Source organism: Amphiprion ocellaris, chromosome 21 (genome assembly GCF_022539595.1).
Source record: "Amphiprion ocellaris isolate individual 3 ecotype Okinawa chromosome 21, ASM2253959v1, whole genome shotgun sequence".
NCBI lineage: Eukaryota > Metazoa > Chordata > Actinopteri > Pomacentridae > Amphiprion > Amphiprion ocellaris.
Genome location: NC_072786.1, coordinates 1,070,846 through 1,097,265, shown reverse-complemented (window position 1 = coordinate 1,097,265; position 26,420 = coordinate 1,070,846). Strand labels below are relative to the sequence as shown.

General features: G+C 35.0%; 1 protein-coding gene across 4 annotated transcripts in view; it reads left to right on the top strand.

The window, feature by feature from the left end:
• LOC111562829 (potassium voltage-gated channel subfamily D member 2-like) overlaps positions 1–26,420 on the top strand; it is a 92,613-nt gene that overhangs the window by 15,294 nt on the left and 50,899 nt on the right. For 2 of the 4 annotated variants that reach the window (XM_035944141.2, XM_035944142.2), the window contains exon 2: positions 2,936–2,986. The exons of the other annotated variants lie outside the window; for them this stretch is intronic. In XM_035944141.2, coding sequence (XP_035800034.1) covers positions 2,936–2,986 — 51 coding nt within the window. The remainder of the gene's footprint in view (positions 1–2,935; positions 2,987–26,420) is intronic. 4 annotated transcript variants of the gene reach the window in all.

The following is a 26,420-nucleotide window of genomic DNA, read 5'->3' as shown; positions in this document are numbered from 1 at the left end:
TAATGGATTTTGGGTGTTGATTGCCTTATATATTCACTGTTAAAAGTCACCAGAGAATGCCATTTCTAAGTGAATTTTACAAAAATTATCCGTGCCCGACAGGGGGCGCACCTCCCTTTGAAACCCCCCCATGCACGCTTTGCATGCATTATGTCTGCCTTCGGCAGACATTTTCAGAGTTTTTTTCCATTTGTCATTCTCATCCCTGAGGATGGAAGGTCCTGGATTCTACAAGAACCACAGAAGAGCACAAGAAGAAGATGAAAAATCAACACAACAAAGCAAAATAACACCAAAAAGATGCAAAACAACCGCAAAAATGGGCAAAACAGCCCCCCAGACACGCACAATTCCCCAAAAAGAAGCAAAATAACAATCAGAAAGTACGGAACAACCTCCAAAAGATTCAACATTCGCACAGAGATGCAGAAAAACCAAATAGCAGGCAAAACAAGCGCAAAAATATGCAAAATGCCCCCAAAAACATTGAAAGTCACCAAAAGAGGTGAAAAATTACAGCAAAAGATGCAAAATTTCCCAAAAAAAGATGCAAAAAACAACAAAAAGATGCAAAATTTCCCTAAAAAGATGCAAAACAACCACAAAAGATGCAAAATGTCCACAAACACATGCAAAACAATCACAAAAAGATGCAAAATGTCCACAAAAAGCTGCAAAACAACCACAAAAAGATGCAAAATGTCCACAAAAACATGCAAAACAACCAAAAAAGATGCAAAATGTCCACAAAAACATGCAAAACAACCACAAAAAGATGCAAAATGTCCACAAAAAGATCTTTGTTTTGATTTTGTGTCTTTTTATGGTCATTTTGTGTCTCTATGCAGTCATTTTGTGTCTTTTTGTTGTTGCTTTGTGCTTATTTTTTGTCATTTTGCATTTATTTGTGGTCATTTTGTGTCTCTGTGTTTGTTTTGTCTGTCTTTGTGGTTGTTTTGTGTGTCTTTGTGATCATTTTGTGTCTCTTTATGGTCGTTTTGTGTCTCTTTGTGGTTGTTTTGTGTGTCTTTGTGGTCGTTTTGTGTCTCTGTTGTTGTTTTGAGTGTTTTTGCTGTATTTTTGTGTTTTTTTGCAAGCATTTTGCATCTTTTATGGTTGTTTTGTGCGTCTCTGCCGCTAAATTGTGTCCGTTTGTCATCATTTTTATCACGTTGTCACGCGTCTCAAATGATGCGTTCAAGGACCGTTGGAAAGCTGAAAACAAACGATTCTTCCTGTTTCTGTGCAGCTTTTTGTAGTTTTTAGTTTTTCCTTCTTGAGCCGCGAAGCTGGAATCTGAATAAAAACCAGATTCCACCTGATGTTCACAGCAGCAACAGATGATGGAGTGCAGAGGTCCAGTGTGTTTACCCAGAGAGAGTGTGTGTGTGTGTGTGTGTGTGTGTGTGTGTGTGTGTGTGTGTGTGTGTGTGTGTGTACACGTGCACAGTGTTTATCTGAAGAGACGCCACCAACTGAATGAGGCTAAAAATACTAAAGCAGCTGCTGTCAGAGCTTTTTTCTTTTCTCTTCAGCTCACAAAAGACTCGTTAGCTTCTATACGCTCAGTGTACTGAAAACACTCCATAGATACACCGAGTGCTCTTAAAACACTCTGTAGATACACCGAGTACTCTGTAGACACTCTGTAAATACACCAAGTACTCTGAAAACACTCCTTAGATACACAGAGTACTCTGAAAACACTCCGTAAATACACCAAGTACTCTGAAAACACTCCTTAGATACACCAAGTACTCTGAAACCACTCTGTAAATACACCGAGTACTCTGTAGACACCCTCTAGTACTCTCTAGTATAATGTAGTACTCTGTAGAATGTCGTATATCTGCTGTTTGAGGTTCTTTTATCGGATCGTTCTAAGACGTCAGTCTTGTTCGTCTGTTTTTCAGTTTTATGATCCAAATGCTGCTACACATTTACTGGATGTTTGTTTTTATTTTGTGTGTTTTACACGTTTAGCCTAAAGAGAACCTTTCCGCGTTCTGCAACAGAAAAGACACAGGTCTTAAGAAAGTTCTAGTTATCATGGATGAAGTTCCAAAGGTCCTGTAGGACGTTCTAAACACCTCTAATGTGGTTCTTGTGGATTTTTAGAATCATTTCAGTGACTGTAGTGGTTTGTAAGGTGTTGTTCATGGTTCTGTAATGTGGTTCTAGTGGTCTTTAGGATGTTGTAGTTGCAGAACATTTCAGTTCACTACCTGGCTACATAGAATAAAACTTGGTTTAGAGGTGGAACATGGTAGAAAGGAAGAACCTGGTCCTTTAGATGGTGTCACTGAAGAAGTTCTAAGGTTCTGTTGATGATTTTTGGATGTTGTAGTTGCCTTGTAGGTAGTCAGTAGGTTGTAACGGTCTTACTTAAGGTGTGTGTAGAGGTTCATGAAGAACCTGTGATCATTTTGTTCTGTTCTGTAGTAGGTTTTAGTTGTCACTGATGAGGTTCTAGTGGTCCTCTAGGACGTTCTAAACACCTCTAATGTGGTTCTTGTGGTCAGTGAGGATTTTTAGAATCATTTCAGTGACTGTAGTAGGTTGGAGAGGTTCTCGTAGCCTCCCAAACTAGATCTAGGTTTTAGGTGGCTTTATGTTCCTTCAGGAGGTCGTAGAGGCCTCACAGGTAGTTGCTGGGATTTAGGTGGTTCTAGTGGAACTAAAACAGAACGTTTCACACAAACACTGAGGGGAATAAATGCCCAACATCAGAACAATAATGTGTTCCTCAACATTAAAGTTCTTCTAGTTTTAAACCTGTGAATGAGCAGAACATGGAGCAGAACACCAAAGATCTGTTTCCCTGCGTGGCTTCATGAAGCAGGATAAGTAAACAGTGCTGTGTAGAACCAGTTTATTGTGTTCTCTGATGAGAACGTTTGATGTTTTCTATGATTCTTTTATGTTCTGTTTGCAGACGGCCGGCTCTCCTGAAACTGAAACCTTCAACCTCATCCTCCGTTAACAGGTCATTACATCACCTGACAGCTGTGTGTGTGTGTGTGTGTGTGTGTGTGTGTGTGTGTGTGTGTGTGTGTGTGTGTGTGTGTGTGTGTGTGTGTGTGTGTGTGTGTGTGTGTGTGTGTGTGTGTGTGTGTGTGTGTTATATAATCCATTTGTCCTGGAGGGTAATTACAGCAGCAGGTGTGGAGCTGAGAGGAGAAACTCACCTTATTACTACACAACACCAGGATACACAAACACACAATAACACATAAACACACACACAGTAACACACATAAACACACACCAACACACACACTCATGGCTGTTGTGTAAAACGTTAATCCCTACTGTCTAATCGGTTTTAATTCCTCCTGAAAACAGAAAAACATTTTGTTGTTCTATTTTGTTAAAACCACAGAAGAAGAACCCATCCAGTTCCACACACCTGAGTTCACCTGAGTTCATCCAGGTTCTAAAGGTCATTAGGAGAACTTAAGTGTCTTTTTAAACGGTCTTTGGTTCTCGAGGTTCTTAAGAAAGTCTTTTTGGTCACAGTGTTCTTGCAGGTATCAGTGGTTGTTGAGTGTTGGCTAGGAGGTTCTGCGTGAGGTTCTAGTGTAGCTGATGAGGTTCTAGGTGGTATTGCTGACCTTTAGGAGGTTCTAGTAATCATTAGGAAAGTTGTACTAGTTTTGTAAATGGTTCTAGAGGTTTTTAAGGATGTTGTGGTTGTTCTAGTAGTTCAGGAGGTTCTCGTGGTCTGTTCGATATATTTGTGGTCCTGTAGTTGGGTATTACGTTCTGTAAGGTGGTTCCAGTGGTTCTTCAGCATGTTTTTGGTGGTTCTTTGGAACATTTTAATGGTTCCGAAACGGTTTTGTGGTCAAGGGAACCTTTAGGGAACCTTTGGGTGTTTTTTCTTGTCATTTGAGTGGTTTCAGTGGTTTTGTTTCTAGTTCTAATCGGCTCTGGGGTTCTACAGGATGGTTGTCATGGTTCTTTAGGATGTTGTAGAACTATTAGAGAACCTGTAGGTGTTCTTAGAATCATTCAGGAGACATCAGTGGTTTTACAGGCAGTTCTAGTGAGAACTGAGGAGGTTTTACTACTACTGTTTTAATTGGTTGAAAGGTTCTGTCTGATGGTTCTAGTGGTTCTTTAGGATGCTGTAGAGTTATCAGAGAACATATCTGTAGTTTTATGCTCAGTGTGGTGGTTCTAAAGGTGGTTCTAACAGTCAGAGAGGTTCTCCTGGGCCTTCAGAGTGATTTAGAGGTCAATAAAGAAAAAGCAAATAAAAAAAACAATAAAACCTCCCAGAGCTGCAGCAGAACATTCTGTTTTCCCTCCGTCACCCGAGCAGGAACAGCAGGAACGCAGCAGCTGTCAGTGATCGATCAGCGGCTGCGGTTCCGTAATGATCTGATCGGCTCAGACTGATTACTGCAGCCGTGGTTCTCAGCGGAACGTTGCAGCGCTGAATGTTTATTCATGTTCCGGTGATGGACGACGTGCCGCTGGTTCTTTATTTTTTCCCCGGGTTCCGTATCGACCGCTCGCCTGTAATTCACCGACCTGCTTAGCGCGCTGCCGGTTTGTTTCTACGGCAACCAGCGGGTCGTGCGAGGAGAACGGCGCTGGTTCGATTCCCACGGCGGAACTGACCAATCAGACGGAACAAACTGGCTGCGTCAGATCTGGAGGTTTTATTCATTCAGTTATTCTGGGTTCCAGTGAGATTCAGGTGTTTTTATTTTATTTATCACCTCATAAGAACTCAGTGAGAGCTGGAACGTCTAATCAGAACCAAACAGAACCCTAAAGTAGTTTATTTATGGTCTCTTTGTGTTCTAGTTGTTTTCTTAATGTTAATATTTAATGAAGGTGTTTTAAGGGGCTTTTAACAGCATGATTAACGGTAAATAAATGATTAATAGAACATTCCTTTGGAGGTTTATCTGCAGTTCTGATCATTGTGCTGTTCCTAGAGTTCTTCCTGCTAGTTCTGTTGGTCTTAAGAAGGTTCTAGCAGTCAGTGGTGAGGTTCTAGAGGTCTTTTAATCGTCCAGTAAGTGATTCTTATAGTCAAAAAGGAGATATAAAGAACTTCTGTGGTCTGTGATGATGTTCTAGGCCTCGTTTAGTTGGTTTTTGTGGTAAACAAGGAGATTTAGAGAATGTTAAGGTCTTTCATGTGGTTCTAGTGGTCACTAATGAAGGTTCTAAGCTTTTCTGATGTGGTTCTTTGGAAGATTCTTGCAGCCTTAAAGGTTTTTTTTGTGGTAAATGAGAATGTTCTAGACATCTTTTACATGGTTCTTTCGGTGGACAAGGAGATTTAAAGAATGTTTTGGCCTTTTTATTGTCTTTTATGTGGTTCTAGTGGTCACTGACAAAGGTTCTAGGGTTTTTTGAGGAGGTTGTGTTGGTTCTTTAAAAGATTCTTGTGACCTTTTACGGGGCTTTGGTGGTAAATGAGAATGTTCTCACCATCTTTAACATGGTTCTTGTGGTTAAAAATTATATTAAGACAAAGTTTTGCTGTTTTTATGGTCTTTCATGTGGTCACTGATGAAGGTTCTAGGGTTTTTTGAGGAGGTTGTGGTGGTTCTTTAGAAGGTTCTGGTGGTGTTTAAGGAGGTTTTGTGGTAAATTAGGATTTTCAAAGAGTTTTTTGTTGGTTTTTGGGATCAACAAGGAGATTTAAAGAATGTTTGGTCTTTTTATGGTCTTTCATGAGGTTCTAGTGGTCACTGACGAAGGTTATCCTCATGAAAGACCAGAAGAAGACCAAAAGATGATCTAAATCTCTTCCTCTGTGGTTGAGCTGCAGCTCTTTGTGTTGTTTAGTTGTTGTTCCTCAGCAGGTTGTGGTTCGAGATGTTGTGTTGTTCCTCAGAAGGTTGTTGGTTCTAGATGTTGTGTTGTTCCTCAGCAGGTTGTTGGTTCTAGATGTTGTGTTGTTCCTCAGCAGGTTGTTGGTTCTAGATGTTGTGTTGTTCCTCAGCAGGTTGTTGGTTCTAGATGTTGTGTTGTTCCTCAGCAGGTTGTTGGTTCTAGATGTTGTGTTGTTCCTCAGCAGGTTGTTGGTTCTAGATGTTATGATCTCCTCGTGTTGTTCTTCTCGGCAGGTTGTCGTTTCTTCACGCTGGGTTCCGTTGTGTTGCTCAGCAGGTTCCCATGTTTGTAATCTCAGCAGCGCAGCGTGTTAAACTGCGTCTTCCGTGTGTTCTGGCGTGTTCTACCCGTTAGCGCGTGTGTGTGCTCAGAGCAACAGAGCGTGAACTGTGAACGTATCGCCGCGGTGACCAGATGGTGCTGCTTGGAGACCATCATCAAGGTGACCGCGAGCCGCCGGGGACAACAGCATCCATCACACTCAGAGGACTTCCTGGACCTGCGAGGACCTCATTAGCATAATTTATGCGCTGACCTCTGTGAACTCCTGAACCCTCGATGGGAGGAAAAAAAGCACAAAAAAATGACACTTAAAAGGTTCCTGCTCAATTATTAGTATTATATTATTAGAACAACACTTAGCCAAAAGTATGTGGCTGGCTGAATGCTTCTGATTATGATGATTAATATAGAATTAACCCCAAAGCGTCCACATACTTTTGCCACTTCTTCTTCTCTAAACTTTTAATTGAATTAAAAACATATTCTGTCCAAAACTATGTGGCTAATAAAGTGTAAAATATATGGTGATGGGTTTCCACATACTTCTGGCTGTTTACAATATAAACATACAGATATGTGCTGATTTCTTTACAGCAAAAATGACACTTTGCCAAAAGTATGTGGACAGCTCGATGTCCTGTCATATGTGATTAACATGGAGTTGGCCCCAAAGGTGTCCAACTACTTTTGGCTGTGATGGTTAAACAGATTCAATCCCAGAAACAAAATGTGAGACTTTAATTTTTAATTCCCTAAATATGCTGGTGCTGTTTAAATGAAGCTAAACATTAATGCAGTTGTTTCCTTGGAGAACATCTGGAGAACGTTATCCTGATCTGACAGAAACATGAAGGATTTAAACGGAAGCTTCTGTTTGTTAGAAACTGGATCCACTTTTCAGTTTGTTTCTGTCGTCATTCATCTCACTTAGAAACTCGTCTGCTGCTTTAAATCTGCTCCAAGTGTAAAAACGGGATAAAAATATAAATACAATGAGTCAAACTACCAACGGCTTTGGCGTCTTAGATTTTTCTGTAGATTTATTTTCAGAAATTGAAGTGTTTTTTCACATTTCTGCTCATAATAAAGTTTGAATAGAGACATAAAACCAGAGCTCAGACATACTCACTATTTATTTACATTTTACATTTATCTGTTTTCTGTCATTTATAGTCATTTTCAGTCGCTTTTAGTTGTTTTCAGTCATTTTTAGTCATTTTCAGTCACTTTTAGACGTTTTGTGGTTTTTGGTCATTCTGAGTCGTTTCCGTTCAGTTATTTTTTTCTCATTTTCAGCACCTGTTTATGGTAATTTGCTTTTTTTCCGTTTGTTTTTTTCACTACTATTATTTCAATCACTGTTTTGAGTAATTTTGATGCTTTTTCTGCTGCTGTTTTTGGTTGATGGTTGGGTTTTTGTTTTTTTTTGACCGTTTCCTGTTGTTTTCACTTCCTGTTTACTGCTGAAAAAAAATGTTTTGCTGTTTTTATGATCTTTTGCGTGGTTCTAGTGGTCACTGATGAAGTTTCTAGGGTTTTTTGAAGAAGATTTGGTGGTTCTTTAGAACAGTGTTGGCTTTTAAGGGGTTTTGTGATAAATGAGAGTGTTCTGTGGTTCTAGTGGTCACTGATGAGGTTCTAAGCTTTTTGTAGAGGTTTTAGTGGTTCCTTGGAAGACTCTTGTATTCAAATTTTGTTCTTTTTCTAGTCTTTTGTTTTAGTTGTTTTTGTTGATTTTTGTCGTAATTTTCTTTTTTTCCTGCTTGTTTATTTCACTGATTTTCAGCCACTGTTTTGAGTCATTTTTAGTCGTTTTCAGTCATTTTAAGTCGCTGTTTTTAGTCTTTTCAGTTCCTGTTTATTTCCACTTTTAGTCGCTGTTTACTGCTGTTGGCTTCAGTCTTTTTCAGCCACATTTTTTAGATGTTTGTTGTTTTCAGTTGCAGTTTTCTGGCGTTTTCAGTCAAGTTTTTTCAATCATTTTGGGACATTTTTAGTTGCTGTTTGTCGTCTTTTCCACTTCGTCTTTAGTGTCTGTTTCTAGCTGCTGATATCGTGTCTCTGCTGCTGCTGGGAGTTTATTTTAGTCATTATTATCTTCATATAATTTCATCCACTCGTCATAAATCCACGGAGCAGAAAACACCTGATTCCTTCAACATGAGGAAAAACACCGCTGGCTCTATATTTAGGCCCGTTTCCACGGCGACCACATCCAGATGTTCATCCATCACCGGCAGCAACTCGTTAAGTTTTCACACTCGGGAGGTCGACGAATCGATTTATGACTTCAGAGAAAATGTGAGAAACAGAAGCTTAGAAATAGAAATAAACTCATTAAATCCAGTGTTTGATTCATACTTTACATCAGAAAACGTGAAAATCTGATTTATTTCATCAACAAATCTGCAAACATCACTTTGGAACTCTGTCGATCCTTTTAAAAATATAAACACGTTCATATTTTATATTATTTTATTATTATGAAATACAATTAATTATGTAATTTATTGTTAAATTAAGAATTTTTAAACTAAATCATATTTAATTTAAAAATGATCAGCAATAAAAAAAATGCCAAAACAAGTGTAGAATAATGAAAAAATATAAAATAATAAAAACATTGAAAAAGAATTACAGTTTACAGACTATAAAATGTATTTAATTATTAAAATTCGTTTTTTGCTGATTAAAAAACACTTTTCTGATGAAGTCAAATTAATTTAAAAACAACAAACGTTGAAAAATTAAAGCCATAAAAACACAATAAGCAAATAATTAATGTTAAATTCTTGTTTTTACATCTGTAATACACTATGAAGAGTTATTATTATTATTATTTACATGACTAAATAAAAAGTAAAAATATCAATTAATTGTTAAACAAATCTGCATAATTTTTTTGTTGATCTTTTTTAACAAACTAGAAAATATTTTAAATTATTAAATTATACAAATTACATAATCTATTTATAAATGAATTAAATGACTTAAAAAAACAAAATTGTGTTTATTTTATATTCTAAATTATGACAAGACAAACAAATAAAAATTTTTTAATTGTTTAATTTTTTATTTGCTGTCTTCAGTAGTTTTCTTTTATGTTTCATTAGTTTTCAGTCGTTCTTAATCACTGTTTATTTCCTGTCTAAAGTCTCTGTTTTCCGTCATTTTCTCATAGATTCAATGTTTCTGGACATTTTCAGACGTTTCTCCGTTCCATCATTTTCAGTCTGTTTTCATTTGCAGTTACGGATTCTGAATATTTGTTGTTTCTAAAAGTCGCTGGTTAATAAGAGCAGAAAGTTTCCAGCTTCAGGTTCTGGTCCAGATGTTTAGATGAGTCTCCAGGTTCTGGTCCAGATGTTTAGTTCTGGTCCAGATGTTTAGATGAATCTCCAGGTTCTGGTCCAGATGTTTAGTTCTGGTCCAGATGTTTAGATGAATCTCCAGGTTCTGGTCCAGATGTTTAGATGAATCTCCAGGTTCTGGTCCAGATGTTTAGATGACTCTCCAGGTTCTGGTCCAGATGTTTAGTTCTGGTCCAGATGTTTAGATGACTCTCCAGGTTCTGGTGCAGATGTTTAGTTCTGGTCCAGATGTTTAGATGACTCTTCAGGCGTCTCTGACTCTCAAGTTGGATGTTAGAGGTTTTTTGTGCAGCGACAACTTAAAGGATTGAAGGAAAGATCAGAGGTTAGAAGAAAAAGAGGATTAAAGAAATGTTCCTCGGAGAACCTTGGTCTATGTGGAGGTTCTTCTTTATCCTGCAGGTTTAAAGAGAAACGAGTCCATAAATCTGAATCCAACAGAAACAGTCTGGAGGATCAATAAATGAAACGTTTAACGTTTTTATCAGCAGCTTTAATAAAGCAACAACCAGCAGATGAATGGAGACAAACAGTGGATGAAATGAAGGAAATAAATAAAACGAAAACGTTCTGTCGTTCTTTAACTCCTCGTTCTGTCCAGGTGGAAACTCTGATCGATCGATTTATTGATCAGGTATCAGTTCATTATGTTGATCTCAAACTATTTCAGTCATTTTCAGTCATTTCTAGTCGTTTTTAGTCATTCTCAGTCACTGATTCTAGTCGTTTTCGGCTGTTTTCAGTCATTTCTAATCGTTTTCAGCTGTTTTCAGTCGTTTTCAGTCCCTGTTCAGGTCTTTTCTGCCATTTACTCGTTCAGTTCCGGTTTGCAATCATTTTTTATTCCACGGTTGGTTTTAAGATGTTTTCTGTCGTTTTAAGATGTTTTTCCAATTGTTCTGTTTGGAGTCATTTCGGGTCATTTTAGTGTTTTCAGTCAATGTTCTTGATCCGAATCTGGTTTTTATGTCTGGATTCTTTAGAACAGCTGCATGAATGGATTCAACTGGAGGCTGACAGAGTTATTGATCAGTGAGTTCTAATGAAGAGGCAGCAGAACCAATCATATTATTATTGATCAGCTTCAGGTCAGGTGATGAAGGCGGCGTGTAACTTCCTGCGTCAGCGGCTCCATGGATCAATGACTGTGATTGGTTGGTAGATGACATCATCAGGTCGGATCAGGTCATTTATTACATCATCAGGTCGGATCAGGTTGTTTATTACATCATCACTGATCGATGAGGTTTTTATTTCATGTTGGAATCAAACAGCAGCACAGACGTTCTGGTTGAAAAGAGGAAAAAAATCTGAAATTTACTGCAAATTTTTTATTTTTTTTAACAGAAAAATGTAAAAAAAAAAAATGAACAAAGTGAAGTAAAATTTAAAATCTCAATAACAAACTGGATTAGTTTAATATCTGCAGGTTTTAGAGTTTAATGTTTTAAGGAATGAAAAACGCCGTTTACAGTCATTTTCAGTCAGTATTTTAGTCGTTCTTCTGTCAAATCTGTTGCTGTTTTCAGTCACTGCTTTTGATATTTTTAGTTCCTGTTTTCAGACATTTTTATTTGCTGTTTTGGACATTTTCACTCACTGTTTTCACTCATTTTTAGTAACTGTTTCCATCATGTTCAGTCACTGTTTTTGGACATTTTTATTTGCTGTTTTGACTCATTTTGAGCTGCTGTTTCGGGTATTTCCATTCACTGTTTTCAGTCATTTTGAGTCGTTTTCAGCTGCTGTTTTTGGTCGTTTTTAGTACGTGGTTGAAGACATTTTTAGTCACTGTTAGGAACACTTGTTTTCAGTTCCTGTTTTTCAGTCATTTTCAGCTGCTGTTTCGGGTATTTTTCATCCCTGTTTGCAGACATTTTCATTAGCTAGTCATTTTTAGTCACTGGTTTCGTCATTTTTTTGTCAATTTTTTGTCAATTTTTTGTCATTTTTAGTCGTTTTTAGTTATTTTTAGTCATTTTCAGTCACTGTATTTGGTCATTTTTGGTCATCTTTAGTCATTTTTAGTCATTTTTAATAGTTTTTAGTTGTTTTTAGTCTTTTTAGTCATTGTATTTAGTCGTTTTTAGTCGTTTTAGTCACTGTTTTAGGATCATTTTCAGGTAGCATTTTAGTTGTTTTTCTGTTAAATCTGTTGCTGTTTTTAGTCCCTGTTTTCGGTCACTTTGAGTCATTTTCAGGTGCTGTTTTCTGCATGACTGAATTAATCAGTCATTCTGTTTTCCAGGGAGTCTTTGTTACAGTAAATAGTTCCAGAACATTTTTTTCTGGGTTATACATGTTTTTTCATGTTTCTGGCTTCGTCACGTAGCTTCAGGACAGAAACCATCTGAGTTCTTTTCTGCTTCAAACAAAAGGTTTTATTCTTCTAAAGCTTCAAACAAGAGGTTTTGTTCTTTTAAAGCTTCCAAGACGTCCTTTTGATGTCGAACTTCTTGAGGCGGCAGCAGATGGAAACGTGGCTTTAAAGGGAATCAAATCCAACATTTCTGACGCCAGCAGCAGCTTCAGGAGACGTTTTCATCAGTTATTAAAAAAATAAACCGACGATGAAGCTAATCTGAAATGTTCTCAGAACATTTGATGTTTTTTCTGTTTATGTGGAGAAAATGATGAAAAGAAAAGGAGGAATTACAAACAGTTTGGGCAGAAATAAGCTTTTTTTTTATCCTGAAACAACAGATTTATTTATTTCTGCTGAATGTTTTGATGTTTTCTGACATTTAAGAAAAGAGTTTAATCATTTAAAAGGTCTCCGTTAGCTTAGCGGCTTGTGTATTTAGTATTTTTCTCTCAGTATACTGTCAAAGCTGCAGGATTTTTGTGTTTTTAGGGTTTAAAGTTTCATCCTTCTGTTCAGGTTCTGTGAGGATTTAATGAGTTTCAGGTGTTATTTCACTGTTTAATTCATTTTTATTTCTTCTGTGAATAAGTTTCTGTTGAGCTAGGCTAAGCTAAGTTCAGCTAAAGCAGGTTAAGGTAGGTTAAGCTCAAGTTCAGGTAGGTTAGGTCAGTTATAAGTTGGTTATGTAAGGCTAGGATTTAGTTAGGTTTAGCTAAAACGATGTATGTTAGCCTAAATCAGGCTAAATTTTCCCAAAAAATTTGATGTTTGGCTAAGTCAAGCTAAGTTTAGCTAAAACGAGTTAAATCAGGCTAAGCCAAACTAAGTTTAGCTAAAAAGAATGATGTATGCGAAACTAAGTAACGCTAAGTTTAGCTAAAATGTTGTACGTCAAGCTAAGTCAAAATAAGTTTAGCTACAAAAAATGAGGTATGTTCGACTGTCAAGCTAAGTTTAGCTAAAAAAAATGAGGTATGTTAGGCTAAGTCAAGCGAAGTTTAGCTAAAAAGACGAGTTATGTTAAGCTAAATCAAGCTAAGTTTAGCTAAAAAAGGGAGATATGTTCAGCTAAGTCAAGCTAAGTTTAGCTAAAACAAGGTATGTTAAACTAAATCAAGCTAAGTTTACCTAAAACAACTTAAATCAGGCTAAGCCAAGCTAAGTTTAGCTACAAAAAAACGAGGTATGTTAGGCTAAGTCAAGCTAAGTTTGGCTAAAATGAGGTATGTTAGGCTAAATCAAGCTAAGTATAGCTAAAGCGAGTTTTGTTAGGCTGAACCAAGTTAATTTTGAGCAACAATGAGTTCTGTTAGGCTAAGTCAAGCTAAGTTTAGCTTAAAAAGAGTTATCTCAGGTTAAGTCAAGTGATTGATGGAGACATCCAAGTTTAAGTTGTGTTAGGCTAAGTTCAGGTTTATTTTGTTGTAATTTTCACTCAAACTCGTCAAAGCTGCAGGATTTTAGTGATTTTATGGTTTAAATTTAACTAGTTGTTCTTCTGTTCCTTCTGTTCGGCTAAGCTAAGCTTTAGGCTAAGTCAGGGTAGGTTAAGCTAAGTCCAGTTAAGATAGGGTATTGTTTGAGTTAAATTAGGCTAAGCTAACTTAGGCTAAGTCAGTGTAGGTTAAGCTAACCCAAGTTAAGGTAGGGTAATGTTTGAACTAAATTAGGCTAAGCTAACTTAGGCTAAGTCAGGTTGAAGTAGGGTAATGTTTGAACTAAATTAGGCTAAACTAACTTAGACTAAGTCCAGATTGGTTAAGCTAACCCAAGTTAAGGTAGGGTAATGTTTGAGTTTTCAGGCTAAGCTAATTTAGGCTAGGTCAGGTTAAACTATGGTAATATTTGAGTTTAGTTAAGCTAAGCTAGGGTTGGGGTTAGGCTAAGCTAATTTAGGCTAGGTCAGGTTAAACTATGGTAATATTTGAGTTTAGTTAGGCTAAGCTAGGGTTGGGGTTAGGCTAAGCTAATTTAGGCTAGGTCAGGTTAAACTATGGTAATATTTGAGTTTAGTTAGGCTAAGCTAGGGTTGGGGTTAGGCTAAGCTAATTTAGGCTAGGTCAGGTTAAACTATGGTAATATTTGAGTTTAGTTAGGCTAAGCTAGGGTTGGGGTTAGGCTAAGCTAATTTAGGCTCGGTCAGGTTAAACTATGGTAATATTTGAGTTTAGTTAGGCTAAGCTAGGGTTGGGGTTAGGCTAAGCTAATTTAGGCTAGGTCAGGTTAAACTATAGTAATATTTGAGTTTAGTTAGGCTAAGCTAGGGTTGAGTTCAGGCTAAATTAAAGGTTAAGTCAGGATACCTGTTTGTTTTCAGGATTATTTTCTTGTAATTTCCACTCAGAAACTCATCAAAGCTGTGGATTTCTGTGATTTTAGGGTTAAATTTTAACTCATTGTTCTTCTGTTGCGTCTCTGTGAGGATTTAAAATGTTGCAGACTTTTTTTTTCATCGTTTTCTGTCTTTTAAATCCTCCTCGTTGCTCCCAGAAGCTCCGATCTATCTGAGCTTCTCTCTTTCATCTCCAACCTTCTTCACATTCTTCCTCCTGCAGAAACGTTGAGTTTCAGAGTTTCATGAATAAATAAATAAACAAATAAATCCTTCTGCAGATCCTGACGGAGAAAAACTCAGAGCTGCTGCAGGCGTCAGGAATCGATCGGATGCTGATGGGAAAAAAAACTGAAAAATCAGAAAAAAAACTTCTTTAAAAATACAAGAAAACATAGAAAAACACAAACAGAAAAGAGAAAAATGATTATTGATCATTGATTATTGGATATTTATTGATCGGAATCATCTGTGTGTGAAAAATATCAACTACAATATTTAAAAATCTGCTTTTATTGCGAATAAAGTTGGATGTTTTATTTTTTTAGTCCTAATTACAGCCATAAATCAACATATTGATCCACGATTTTATCAATATAAGTTATAAAGAAAGAGGGAAAATAACACAAAATATATTTTAATAAGTATTTTTCTCTTCAAAGAAAAAAACACTTAAATATGTATATTTTATACTTTTATTAGTAATTTCAATGTTGCACAAACGTTATTAAATTAAATCTGTATGATTTTAAAAACGTCTTAAATTCATGTTTTTATGGGTAATTTTAATATTATGCATGAAGTAATACACCTTAAATCCATATTTTATAGGTAATTTTAATATACATTCCAAAAAATAAATAATCTGTTTTTAAATGTAATTTTGATATTATACATGAAAAAAAAATTTAAATCCATGTTTTTTTTAAGTCATTTTAATATTAAATATGACAAAAACATCTCACATTTTTAATATTATACATTAAAATAGATAAATAAATCCACATTTTTACAGGTAGTTTTAACATTAAACAGTAAATAAATCCTGGGCTGCACAGTGGCGTAGTGGTTAGCACTTTCGCCTTGCAGCTAGAAGATCCCTGGTTCGCGTCCCGGCTTTCCCGGGATCTTTCTGCATGGAGTTTGCATGTTCTCCCTGTGCATGCGTGGGTTTTCTCCGGGTACTCCGGCTTCCTCCCACAGTCCAAAAATATGCTGAGGTTAATTGATTAATCTAAATTGCCCGTAGGTGTGAATGTGTGAGTGCTTGTTTGTCTATATATGTAGCCCTGCGACAGACTGGCGACCTGTCTAGGGTGTCCCCTGCCTTCGCCCGAGTCAGCTGGGATAGGCTCCAGCCCCCCCCGCGACCCTAGTGAGGATTAAGCGGTGTATAGATAATGGATGGATGGATGGAGTAAATAAATCCAGGTGTTTACAAATAATTTTAATAAATAAATGTAATAAACGTGTTTATTCTTCATGTATTGTTAAATGTTTAATAAAATCAACCATAAACTGGTTTTAAATCAACGACTTGATTGATCAGAGACGATCAATAACTGCCATCTTTTGTCTCAGAGCTCAAACAAACAAACAAGCAAACAAACAAGTGGCTGCTGTTTGCTGCAGAGTTCAGGGAATTTCTTCTTCTTCTGTGGTTTCTGAAGCTTTAATTATTAAACGACGCCTGAAGACAAACAAGAAACTCTGAAGGTTTTTATTCAACAAACTTCAACCAGAAAGTCCAGGAAGAAGAGAAAAGGATCCAAGATTTCAGTAAAATCTGATTAATTTAATTCAGTTTGGTTTAAATCTGTTGATCAGGAAGAAAAATAAAATAAAATAAAAGCAGAAAATAGATTGGAGTTTCTGAAGCTTCAGTCAAGATCAGAAAATCTTTAGTTCTACTTCAGTTTTCCTGTAACATTACACAGAAAATATTCAGAAAACCATTCTAAATGTACGTTTATTCTATTAAATTAAGTGTACTGTAAAAAATAATTTTCAACATTTTTTTATCAGTGATTTCTTTAAAAACAAATACAGCTTTTCAGATTTGTTTAACCTATTTAGGTAAATTATAAGTAATGTCTAATAAATGATCAGATTATTAGCCATACTGTTTTTGCAAAATTCTGTAAAAAATTTTTCCAACAATACATAAAATTTTCCAAAATACTATCATATTATTCAAACATTATGTAAGTTTTTTCCAAAATACATAGATATTTTTCAAAATTATGTAATTTTTTTCCAAAATGATGTAAAAATTTCCAATATCACGTAAAAATTTTCTAAAATTACAATTTTTTTTCCATATTATGTAATTTTTCCCAAATCTATATAAAATTTTTGAAAATGTTTTAATATTTCTCTAATGTTAAGTAAGTTTTTCCTAAAATTTTATAGTATTTTTCTAAAATTGCATAGTTATTCCAAAATTACATTAAAAAATGTTAAAGCTCTATAAAATTTCCCCCCAAAAATAGCTTAAGAAATGTCCAGAATGTGTAAAAAATTACATAAAATTTGTTTAAAATGATTCAAATATCAGAAAAGATTTCACCCAAATTTGTTTGAAATGACATAAAATTTTCTTTAGTGACTCAAAAAAATGTCCCACAATTCCATAAATTTTTTCCAAAATTATGTCATTTTTTTCCCTCAAAACTGCACAATTTTTTCCCCCCAAATTGCATACATTTTTTCATCACAGAATTTTCCAAAATTACATACACTTTTCCAAGGCTACATACATTTTGTCCAAAGTTGTGTTAAATTTTTCCCCAAAAAATTTGCTTAATAAATGTCCACAATGTCTCAAAATGCGTCCAGAATGACCAAAAATTTTTAAAAATGATTCCAGATTTCTCTGAAATTAGCCAAAATGTGTCCAAATGACCCCAGAATCATCCACAGTGGTTTTAAAACGGGGTTGAAATGATAAAGTTTTCTGGAGTGACTCAAAAATGTCCCAAAATTATGCAAAATTTTTCCAAAATACTTTTAAAAAATTTTCCAAACTTTAGATGTTTATTGTAAATAAGTAATGAATGAAAAAATCAGTATTTTACAGGCACTAATTCATTCTTTTACAGTGTCTGAGTGTAAAATTCCAGTTTTGTTCTTAAATCTGCTCTATATGTGGTTCTTTTACTGAAATCTGTGGATATTTTTACAGTTTTGAAGCATCTCAGGTGGTTCCTCCAGGAGATGAAGGTTCCTCTAGAGATCCTGAAGGTTCTGTTAGAGTTCTTTGAGGAACGTTGTTCTGAATCTTGATCAGTCGTCTTCAGATCATCTCCTGATCCTCGTGTATTAAACCATCATCCTCCTCTTCCTCCTCCTCTACATGCTTTATTGCGTTTCTTAATTTGGGCAGAGGAAGTGGGGGCTGATCTCATCGCCGCGGCGACCCCGAGGGATGCTGCTGTCACCGTGGAAACCCCCTCATCCCTCCTGCTGGAACCGTTTGACTCCATTTAGTTGAGTTTGTTCATCAGATTGACTCCCTGCAGTCAGAACGCAATAAAAGCTGCAATAAAAGCTGCAGCAGCGCGACGACCACAACAGAAAGCACATTTAGTCACTTATACACAACAACGACAACAACAACAGGAAACGCATTTAGTCACTTATACACAATGACAACAACAACAACAGCAGAAAGCGCATTTAGTCACTTATACACAATAACAACAACAACAACAACAGGAAGCGCATTTAGTCACTTATACACAACAACAACGACAACAACAGGAAGCGCATTTAGGCACTTATACACAATGACAACAACAACAACAACAGGAAGCGCATTTAGTCCTTTCTACAGAACAACAACATCAAGAACAGGAAGCTCATTTAGTCCTTTCTACAGAACAACAACAACAACAACAACAGGAAGTTCATTTAGTCCGTTCTACACTGTAAAAAATAATCCTGGGAGAGAAAACATCCCAGAAAAACAGGTTAAAACACGAGGAAACGCTCCAAAAGTGTACAAACATCCATAGATGATATATTTCCTGATTGTGGAAATGTTTTATGTAATTTAGCAAAAATGTTATGGTGTTTTTAAAAATTGTTAGGAAATTTTTGAACAATTTTACATAAGTTTGGATCAGTATTACACAATTTTTGAAACATTTTGTGTAATTTAAGAAAAATGTATGTACTTCAGGAAGAAAATATATAATTTTGGAAAACTTATATAATTTGGGAAAAATTTTGCACAATTTTGGAATTTTTTTTACATAACTGTGGAAAAATTTTATTTGATTTTGGATTTTTTTTTAGATAAATTAGGAAAAATTTACAGAATTTTGGAAAAATTTTACACATTTTTGAAAAAAAATCTGTGATTTAGGGAGACAAATCTTACGTTACTTTGGAAAATTTTTCTCAAAGTTTTGAAAAAAATGTACACAATTTTTGACAGATTTTATGTAATTTAGGAAAAAATTTACATAATTTGGGATTAATTTTACCTAATTTTGGTACATTTTAGAGTGAATATACAAAGTTTAATGTAATTTCAATGTAATTTCGTGAAGGTTCCAGGAATCCTGTGGAGATCTGAAGAATGTTTGTTCTCAGAGTCGTCACAGATCTTCAGTCATTCAGGAGAACAAACTGAGGAGTTCTTGGAGGTTTCTATGAAAAGTTTCCAGACATCTAAAAGTCCCTGAGGTTTAAGAGAAGCTCTCAGATGTAGCTGAGGTCCACCAGGAGGTCAGAGAATTTTTACGTGAGCAGGTTTCATGAATCTTAACGAGCTTTTATAGAAAGTTTCAGAACATGGAGGTCCTGCAGGAGTTCTGGGAGTCCTTGAAGAGCTTTAAAGGAGAACGTCTGAAGGTTGTGGAGATCTTGGAGAGATTCCAGGAATCACTGAGGAGGATTTTAAAGAGACTTTAATCAAACATGAGTCAGATCTGTATCTACAGAAACTTTATTTACTGAAGTTTTACCACCATACTGTGAATATTTTAGACTTCCAGGTTCTTGAAGAACATTTAGATGTTTGTTTCTAATAGTTGTGACCAACAGGAGCCTAAAAGTTCACCCAGAATCACCTTTAAAGTTTCTCTGGAGAATTATTAGAAACCAGAAACACATCCAGGGAACAAAAATGATTCAAGATTTCTCCAAAATGTGTTCAAAATGACATAAAATTCTGACTCAAAAACTTACCAAATTACTTACATTTTTTCCAAAATTGCATCTAATTTTTCCAAAATTACATCTAATTTTTCCAAAATTACATCAAATTTTTCCAAAAATCTGTAAAATATTTCCTAACCTACATTAATTTTTTACAAATTTATTTACAATTTTGACAAATTTATGTAAATCTTTCCAAAATTACATAAATGTTTTCCTAAATACGAACAAAATATATTTTGTCTAAATATACGTATGTTTTTTCCTCAAAATAAAATTTTTCAAGTTTTCTAAATATCATTCCCAAAATGATTATTTTTTTTTCCAAAATTACAAAAAACAGCCCAAACTTACTCAAATATATAAAAGAATACTAACAATGACTCAAAATGTGTCCAAAATTACCTAAAAATTTGTTTAAATGATTGATTCATAAAATGTTTTCTAAATTGCAGATTTTTGCTAAAAAAAATTTTTTCCCAAAATTAATATTCCAAGATTGTTGTTTTTTCTTTTTTTTTTTACAAATTTCTGTGAAATTTTTATAAAATTATATCAAAGTTTTCCAAAATACAAACTAAATTTATTTTTCCAAATGTATGTTTTTTTTCCCCCAAAGTTACAAAAATCTGTCCAAACTTTTCTCAGATATTCAAATATATTAAAAAAAATACTCACAATGGCTCAAAAAATTACCAAAACATTGGCAAAATGATTGATTTGTAAATCAAGATTTCTTTTAAAATTAACCAAAATTTGTTGAAAATGATTTTTAAAAAATCTGTTCAAACGTAGTTAAAAATTGTCCACGTTGGCTTTAAAATGTGTTGCAGTGACTAAAGATTTGTTCAAGATGAAGTGAAAACAAGATTTAGATGTTTTATGAGCTGAAAATAGTCTCCAGAATATTTGTTGCTGTCTCTGACGTTTACAGAACTAATGTTTTATATATATTATTATTATTTTACTGTTTGCTGCCTTGGATTTAACGACACATTGAACAAACTGAACGTTCTGCTGCAGTAAAACTAATAACAAATCTCAGTGTTCTTCTGAGGCCTGAGGAGCTTTTTGTTTCCTTCTGCTGCTCAGACACTCAGAGTGAAATTAAAACCTGGTTCTGCACCTGTTCTCCGGTTCTACCTGTTCAGCCGGTGGCGCCTCGCTGTCAGGAATCTGCTGCCAAACATCAGATTCCACTTGGCTCCGTGTCAGGATGAATAATAGATCCAGCGGCTCGGTCTATGTACTGGAAACAACACTTTCTGCATGTTTCATCAGACATTCAGCTCCTGGTTAGCTCCTGCTTAGCTCCTCATTAGCTCATGATTAGCTTCTCATTAGCTCCTGGTTAACTCCTGTTAGCTCCTCATTAGCTTCTTATTAGCTCATGATTAGCTCCTCATTAGCTCCTGGTTAGCTCCTGATTAGTTCCTCGTTAGCTCCTGGTTTGCTCCTCATTAGCTTCTCGAATGACAGAAAATTTTTTAAATGATGAAAAAAAAATGCCCAAAATTCCCAAAACATCAACGAGAATATCTTAAAATGTCCAACATGACATAAAAAGTGTCCAAAATTACATAAAAATTGCCAAGAATGATTCAAGATTTTTTCAAAATTTGTTCGAAATTTTCTTGAGACCCAAAAATGTCCCAAAATTGTATAAGATTTTCCAACATTCCGTATTTTTTACCCCCAAAATTCAACATTTTGCCAAAATTGCATATTTTTTTCCAAAAGTACATAAAATTTTTCCAAAGTTACGTCATTTTTTTTCTCCAAAATTATGGAAAATTTTTTCCCAAGAATAAGTTTTTTTTCCCAAAATTAGATTTAAAAAATTCTGAAATTACATAAACTGTTTCCAAAATTGTTTTTTTTTCAAAATTACATATTTACTTCCCAAAATTACATATTTTTTTCCAAAATTAGACAATATTTTTCTGAAATTGCATGAAATGTTTCCAAAAAATTAAAAATTATGTTTTTTTCTCAAAATTACACAATTTTCTTCCAAAAGTACATAAAATTTTCCCCAAAAATTACCTAAAGTTTTCAGAAAATTACATAAAATTTTTCCAAAATTATGGAATTGTTTTTCTCAAAATTACATATTTTTTGCCAAAATTATGCACATTTTATTAAAAAAAGTTAAATATTTATGCCGTTATTTAAGTGTGACTAAATACTGTACAGATATTGTAAATAATGACAAAAATGTACAGAAAACTACTCTAAAGATGCAAAAGAGACAAAAAAAATGACCAAAAGATACACAAAACAACTCGACAAAACACAAATTCAACACAAAGAGGAAAACAATGTAAGATAAAGACTAAAAACAAACAGATTTTAAAAACTGAGTTCTCTCATGATGATGCTGGATCGTTTTCCTTGTTTTTGTGTTGTTTTATTTTTGTTTATGACTTTTAACGCGTCTTCAGGGCAATATTGTTTCTTTGTGATCATCTTTTGTCTTGTTTTTGGGGTTATTTTGTCTCATTTTTTGGTGTTTTCGGGGTTATTTTGTCTAATTTTTTGGTGTTTTCGGGGTTATTTTGTCTTGTTTTTCCTTTTTCTGAGATTATTTTGTCTTGTTTTTGTCATTTTGTCTCCACATACTGTAGATATTTAATTATTTCCATGTTTACTTTAATCACCTGACAGTTTCTTTCTTTAACATCTGATCGTTTAGTTTCTTATTAAAAAGCTTCTAATAGGTGAATTATTTCTGCTTTGAGGTATCTGGTCGGTTTCATGTGTCAAACCTTATAAAAAGGTCCTGTATATTTCCTGAAAACCCTCTATTTCCCAGTGGCTCCAGCACTGCCTTCGGCTCCGTGTATTTACTGGCTCTGGATATTTATTCTAAAACATACGTCTATTGTTACCAGGCTGGCTCTGTGTATTTGCTGGAACACACTTCATTTCCCAGAGCTCCCAGAACTGCAGATCAGCAGTTTCTCTGTGAAGAAATTCCCCCCGACTCTGGGTATTTGTTGGAAACACCTGAGTATTCACTGGAAGAGATCCAAACTCTACAGCTTGGGAGGAAACAATCGATTCTGCAGAGCTGCCCGGCGGCTCGGTGTATTTGCTGGAAAAACTGGGCCACTCTGCGACACGTTTCCACGTCGTCGTTTCAGTGTGAAGGTTTTCTGTGGATGTGAGGCGGCGGAGTGAGCAGAGTATAAATATTAAAGTGCACTCAGAGCTCCAGATACCTCCAGCCCAGCATATACGTCTGACAGTTTAATGAGTAGAGCCGTAAAACCCAGCCGACAGAACGTCCTCACTGCAAAAAGCCACTTTGACTCGCAGAAAAACAACCTTCTGACTTCAGTTCTGTCATTGAACTAAAACTGTGTTTGGTTCTGGTGGTCGAATTTACATTTCTGTCTGTGTTGATGTCAGACATGAAATATGATGATTTAAGGAAGTTTCAGTCTGAATTTAGATCTTAAAAAACTGAAAATACACACTTAAGATGTAGATCAGCATCCTGAACCCAGCTCTGTTTTTACATTTTATAAAATGTCATTATTGTTGCACACCGCAATTTTTTTTGTCAAACTCTATAATACTGGCAGTACTGTAATTGCAGATATACAGTGGTACATATCTGCATATAGATTTAACCTAATAGGAACTTAGAGGTACAGTAACTAACTTTAACTGGAGTTATCTGTAAATTCCAATATTTTTTTTCTTTGAAACTATGTAAAAAATTCTGTGAATTGCGGATATGTACCATAAATCCCACCATAAAACCCCCACAGAACCTTCAGGGAACATTCAAAGAACATTCCCTGCAGGTTCCCTGAGGGTTCCTGTTTTTCTAGAATGTGTCTTTAATATTTATGATCCATAATTGAGATCTTTACTGTAAAAAAAATACCCCCCAAAAATGTAAATGCTGATATATAGCAGTGCATCGTCTGCATACAGATATAACCTAATAGGAACCTACCGATGCCGTAATTAGCTTTAGATTCCAATATTTTTTTTGAAACTGTGTAACAACTGCTGTGAATTGCAGATTTATACCATAAATCCCACCACATAACCTCCACAGAATCTGCAGAGTACATTCAAAGAACATTTCCTGCAGGTTCCCCGAGGGTTCCTGTGTTTCTAAAATGTGTATTTAATATTATGATACATAATTAAGATCTACGCTGCAAAAAATGATAAAGCTGTAAAAGAATGTGAATGCACATATACAGCGGTGCATCGTCTGCATAGAGGTTTAACTGAATGGGAACTTAAAAATGCAGCTCTCCACAAGTTAATTAAATTTAAAGTGAAGTTTAAGTCTACTACTAACATACTTTTGGACATGTACAATTTAAAGAATTTAAAATATGTTATAAATTGGTGAAATAGTGTAATGATCAAAAACAGTTTAAAAAATTAGTAAAAATAGTGGCAAAACTGTAAAATTATATTTTTAGCTGATTTAAATCATGAAAAACTGTGTAGATTTTACTCACATTTTGTAAAAGAACAAATTACTATTTGTAAAAATACTGATTTTTAATGTGGACATTATTTACAGTTTGTTTTTTTCAGTCAACATGTAAATCACTACTTTTTACGTGATTTTATCAGATATCTATAATCCAACAAAACAGGGAAAATCTGTAAAATTACCATTTTTAAATCCTTAATATTCATAACTTTTCTGTAAAATAATGCTATTTTTGCTGATGCAAATATGGTAAAAACGTGATATTATGGTCAAGCATAAAACAGTTGTTTTTTTGGTAAAATTTAGATCTTTGTGGACATTTCTATACTACTTTTTATATGTTTTTTTAATGTTAAAATGTACATTAATAGAGGTTTACCTGCAGTTTTATATTTTTATGACAGTATTTCACTATTTTTAACATATTTTTCTGGCATCCTTGCTGCTAATTTTTCACAATTTTTGTGCTATTTCTATTTTTTGCAGTCCTAAACCAAATCGAGTGCTTGAGTTAACCCTTGTGTCATCCTGCCGGTCAAATTGACCTGTTTTAACGTTTGAAAATATGGGGGAAAAAAAACATATTTTCACAGTAAAAATGTCCACATTTTCAACATTTTTGGTAAATTTTTGAGCATTTTTAGATGGAAAAAAAATGTAAAAAAAGGTTTTTGTTTAAGAACAATCACAAAAAATGATTTTTTTGGTGAATGTTCTTAAAGAAACTATTAGAAGTTTTACTGATATACATGGAATCATTTTAGATATTTTTAGGATAATATTCACAAGAATTTTCTTGCCAAATTTGGGGGATTTTTTTTTTTAGAAAACTTTTAAGGAATTATAGAAATTTTATTCCTGAAGGTTTTGCAAATTTTCAGAAATTTGGGAATTTTTCTGCTGAATTTTTGAATTTCTTTTCAGACAAGGAAACAATATTTTTTAGTGATGAAGACAACAGGAGGGATAAACATGTTTTGAGGGACTGATAGATATTTATTCCAGATTCTGTCAAACTTACAGGTGAAATGTGAGCGGTTAAAAAACTGGAGTTTTAGCGGCGATATCGACGAACTGATCGACCAGTCGGCCTGATTTTACAGCTTTATTGACAACATCTACGTAGAAGTAAGAGCAGAAAAGCTAACTGTTGAAAACACAAGTATAAAACCAAAGTGAAACCTTTAGCTTGAGGGGAAAAGGTGAACCAAAGACCCAAACAAAGCTGATTTCTGTTTTATTGTCTCACAATAACTGCAGCAGGTTGTGGTTTTATTCTTTCTGGAGAATTTATCTGGGAACTGTTCTATTAATGCTTTGTTTGATGTTTGCTTCAGAACCAGTTGTGAGTCTTTATCGCTTCATTGTTCTCTAATCAGTCACGCTGCTATTGTTGTTGTTGTCGTGTTGTGGTCGTGCAGAAGACAGCGAACGCATCAACACGCCTGATTAAAAGCAGCTTCACATGTCGTGATGCACACGCATGTGAACACATTGGAGCCACATATGGAGCCATAAATAAATCACAGTTATCAGCCACGATCTCACATTTACCCCCGGATGGAGCCTCATGACCCGAATGTTTAACGCTGCTCTAATCACAGCCGCAAGTAAATCAGACGAAGCTGCAACAAGCCGGGAAATAAAAACATGTAGAGGAGAACGTTTACATGTGAGAACCTCAAGAACCTGCTGCTGGGAGAAAGAACCTGTTTCCACCTGTTAGAAATGAATAAAATACAAAACTGTGCTGCAATAAAAGAATTATAGGCTGAAAACGACCACAAAGACACAAAAATGACCCCAACAAGACAATAAATAAGTATAAAGACACGTAAAGCAACCACAATACATACAAAGCAACACATAAGAGAAAAAAAATGACCACAAAGACAAAAAACTACCTCAACAAGATGCAAATGACCAAAAAGAGACAAAATTATCGCAAGTAAGGATGATTTGATGAACAAAAACCAGTCTAGAACCAGTCTAAGAACAATAAAAACAGTCTTACACCAAGTCCAAACCAGTCTGAAACCAGTCCAAAACCACTCAAAACCAGTAGATATCCAGTCTAAGATCAAATCTAAAATAGTCTAAAACCAGTCTAGAACCAGTCCAAGAACAATAAAAGTAGTCTTAAACCAAGTACCATTTCCCAAACTTCTCTAAACCCAGCCCAAACCAGCCTAAAACTGGTCTAGAGCTGCTCAAAAAAACAGTACAAAGACTAGTCTTAAACCAAGTCTAAAAAAAAAAATCTAAACCCAAGTACAAAATCAGTCCAAAGCTAGACTAAAACCAAGTCCAGAACTAGTCTAAAACAACACAACAACACAAACACAAAGCAGGTCTTTCACCAGTCCAAAACCAGTTCAAGACTAAATTTAAAACTGGTCTAAAATCAGTCTAGAACCAGTCTAAGAACAGTAAAACCAGTCTTAAAGCAAGCACCATTTGCAAAACTACTCTTAACCCAGTCCAAACCAGCCTAAAACGGGTCTACAGCCGCTCAAAAATCAGTACAGCTACTCTTCAACCAAGTCTAAAACATCCCTAAACCCAGGTCTA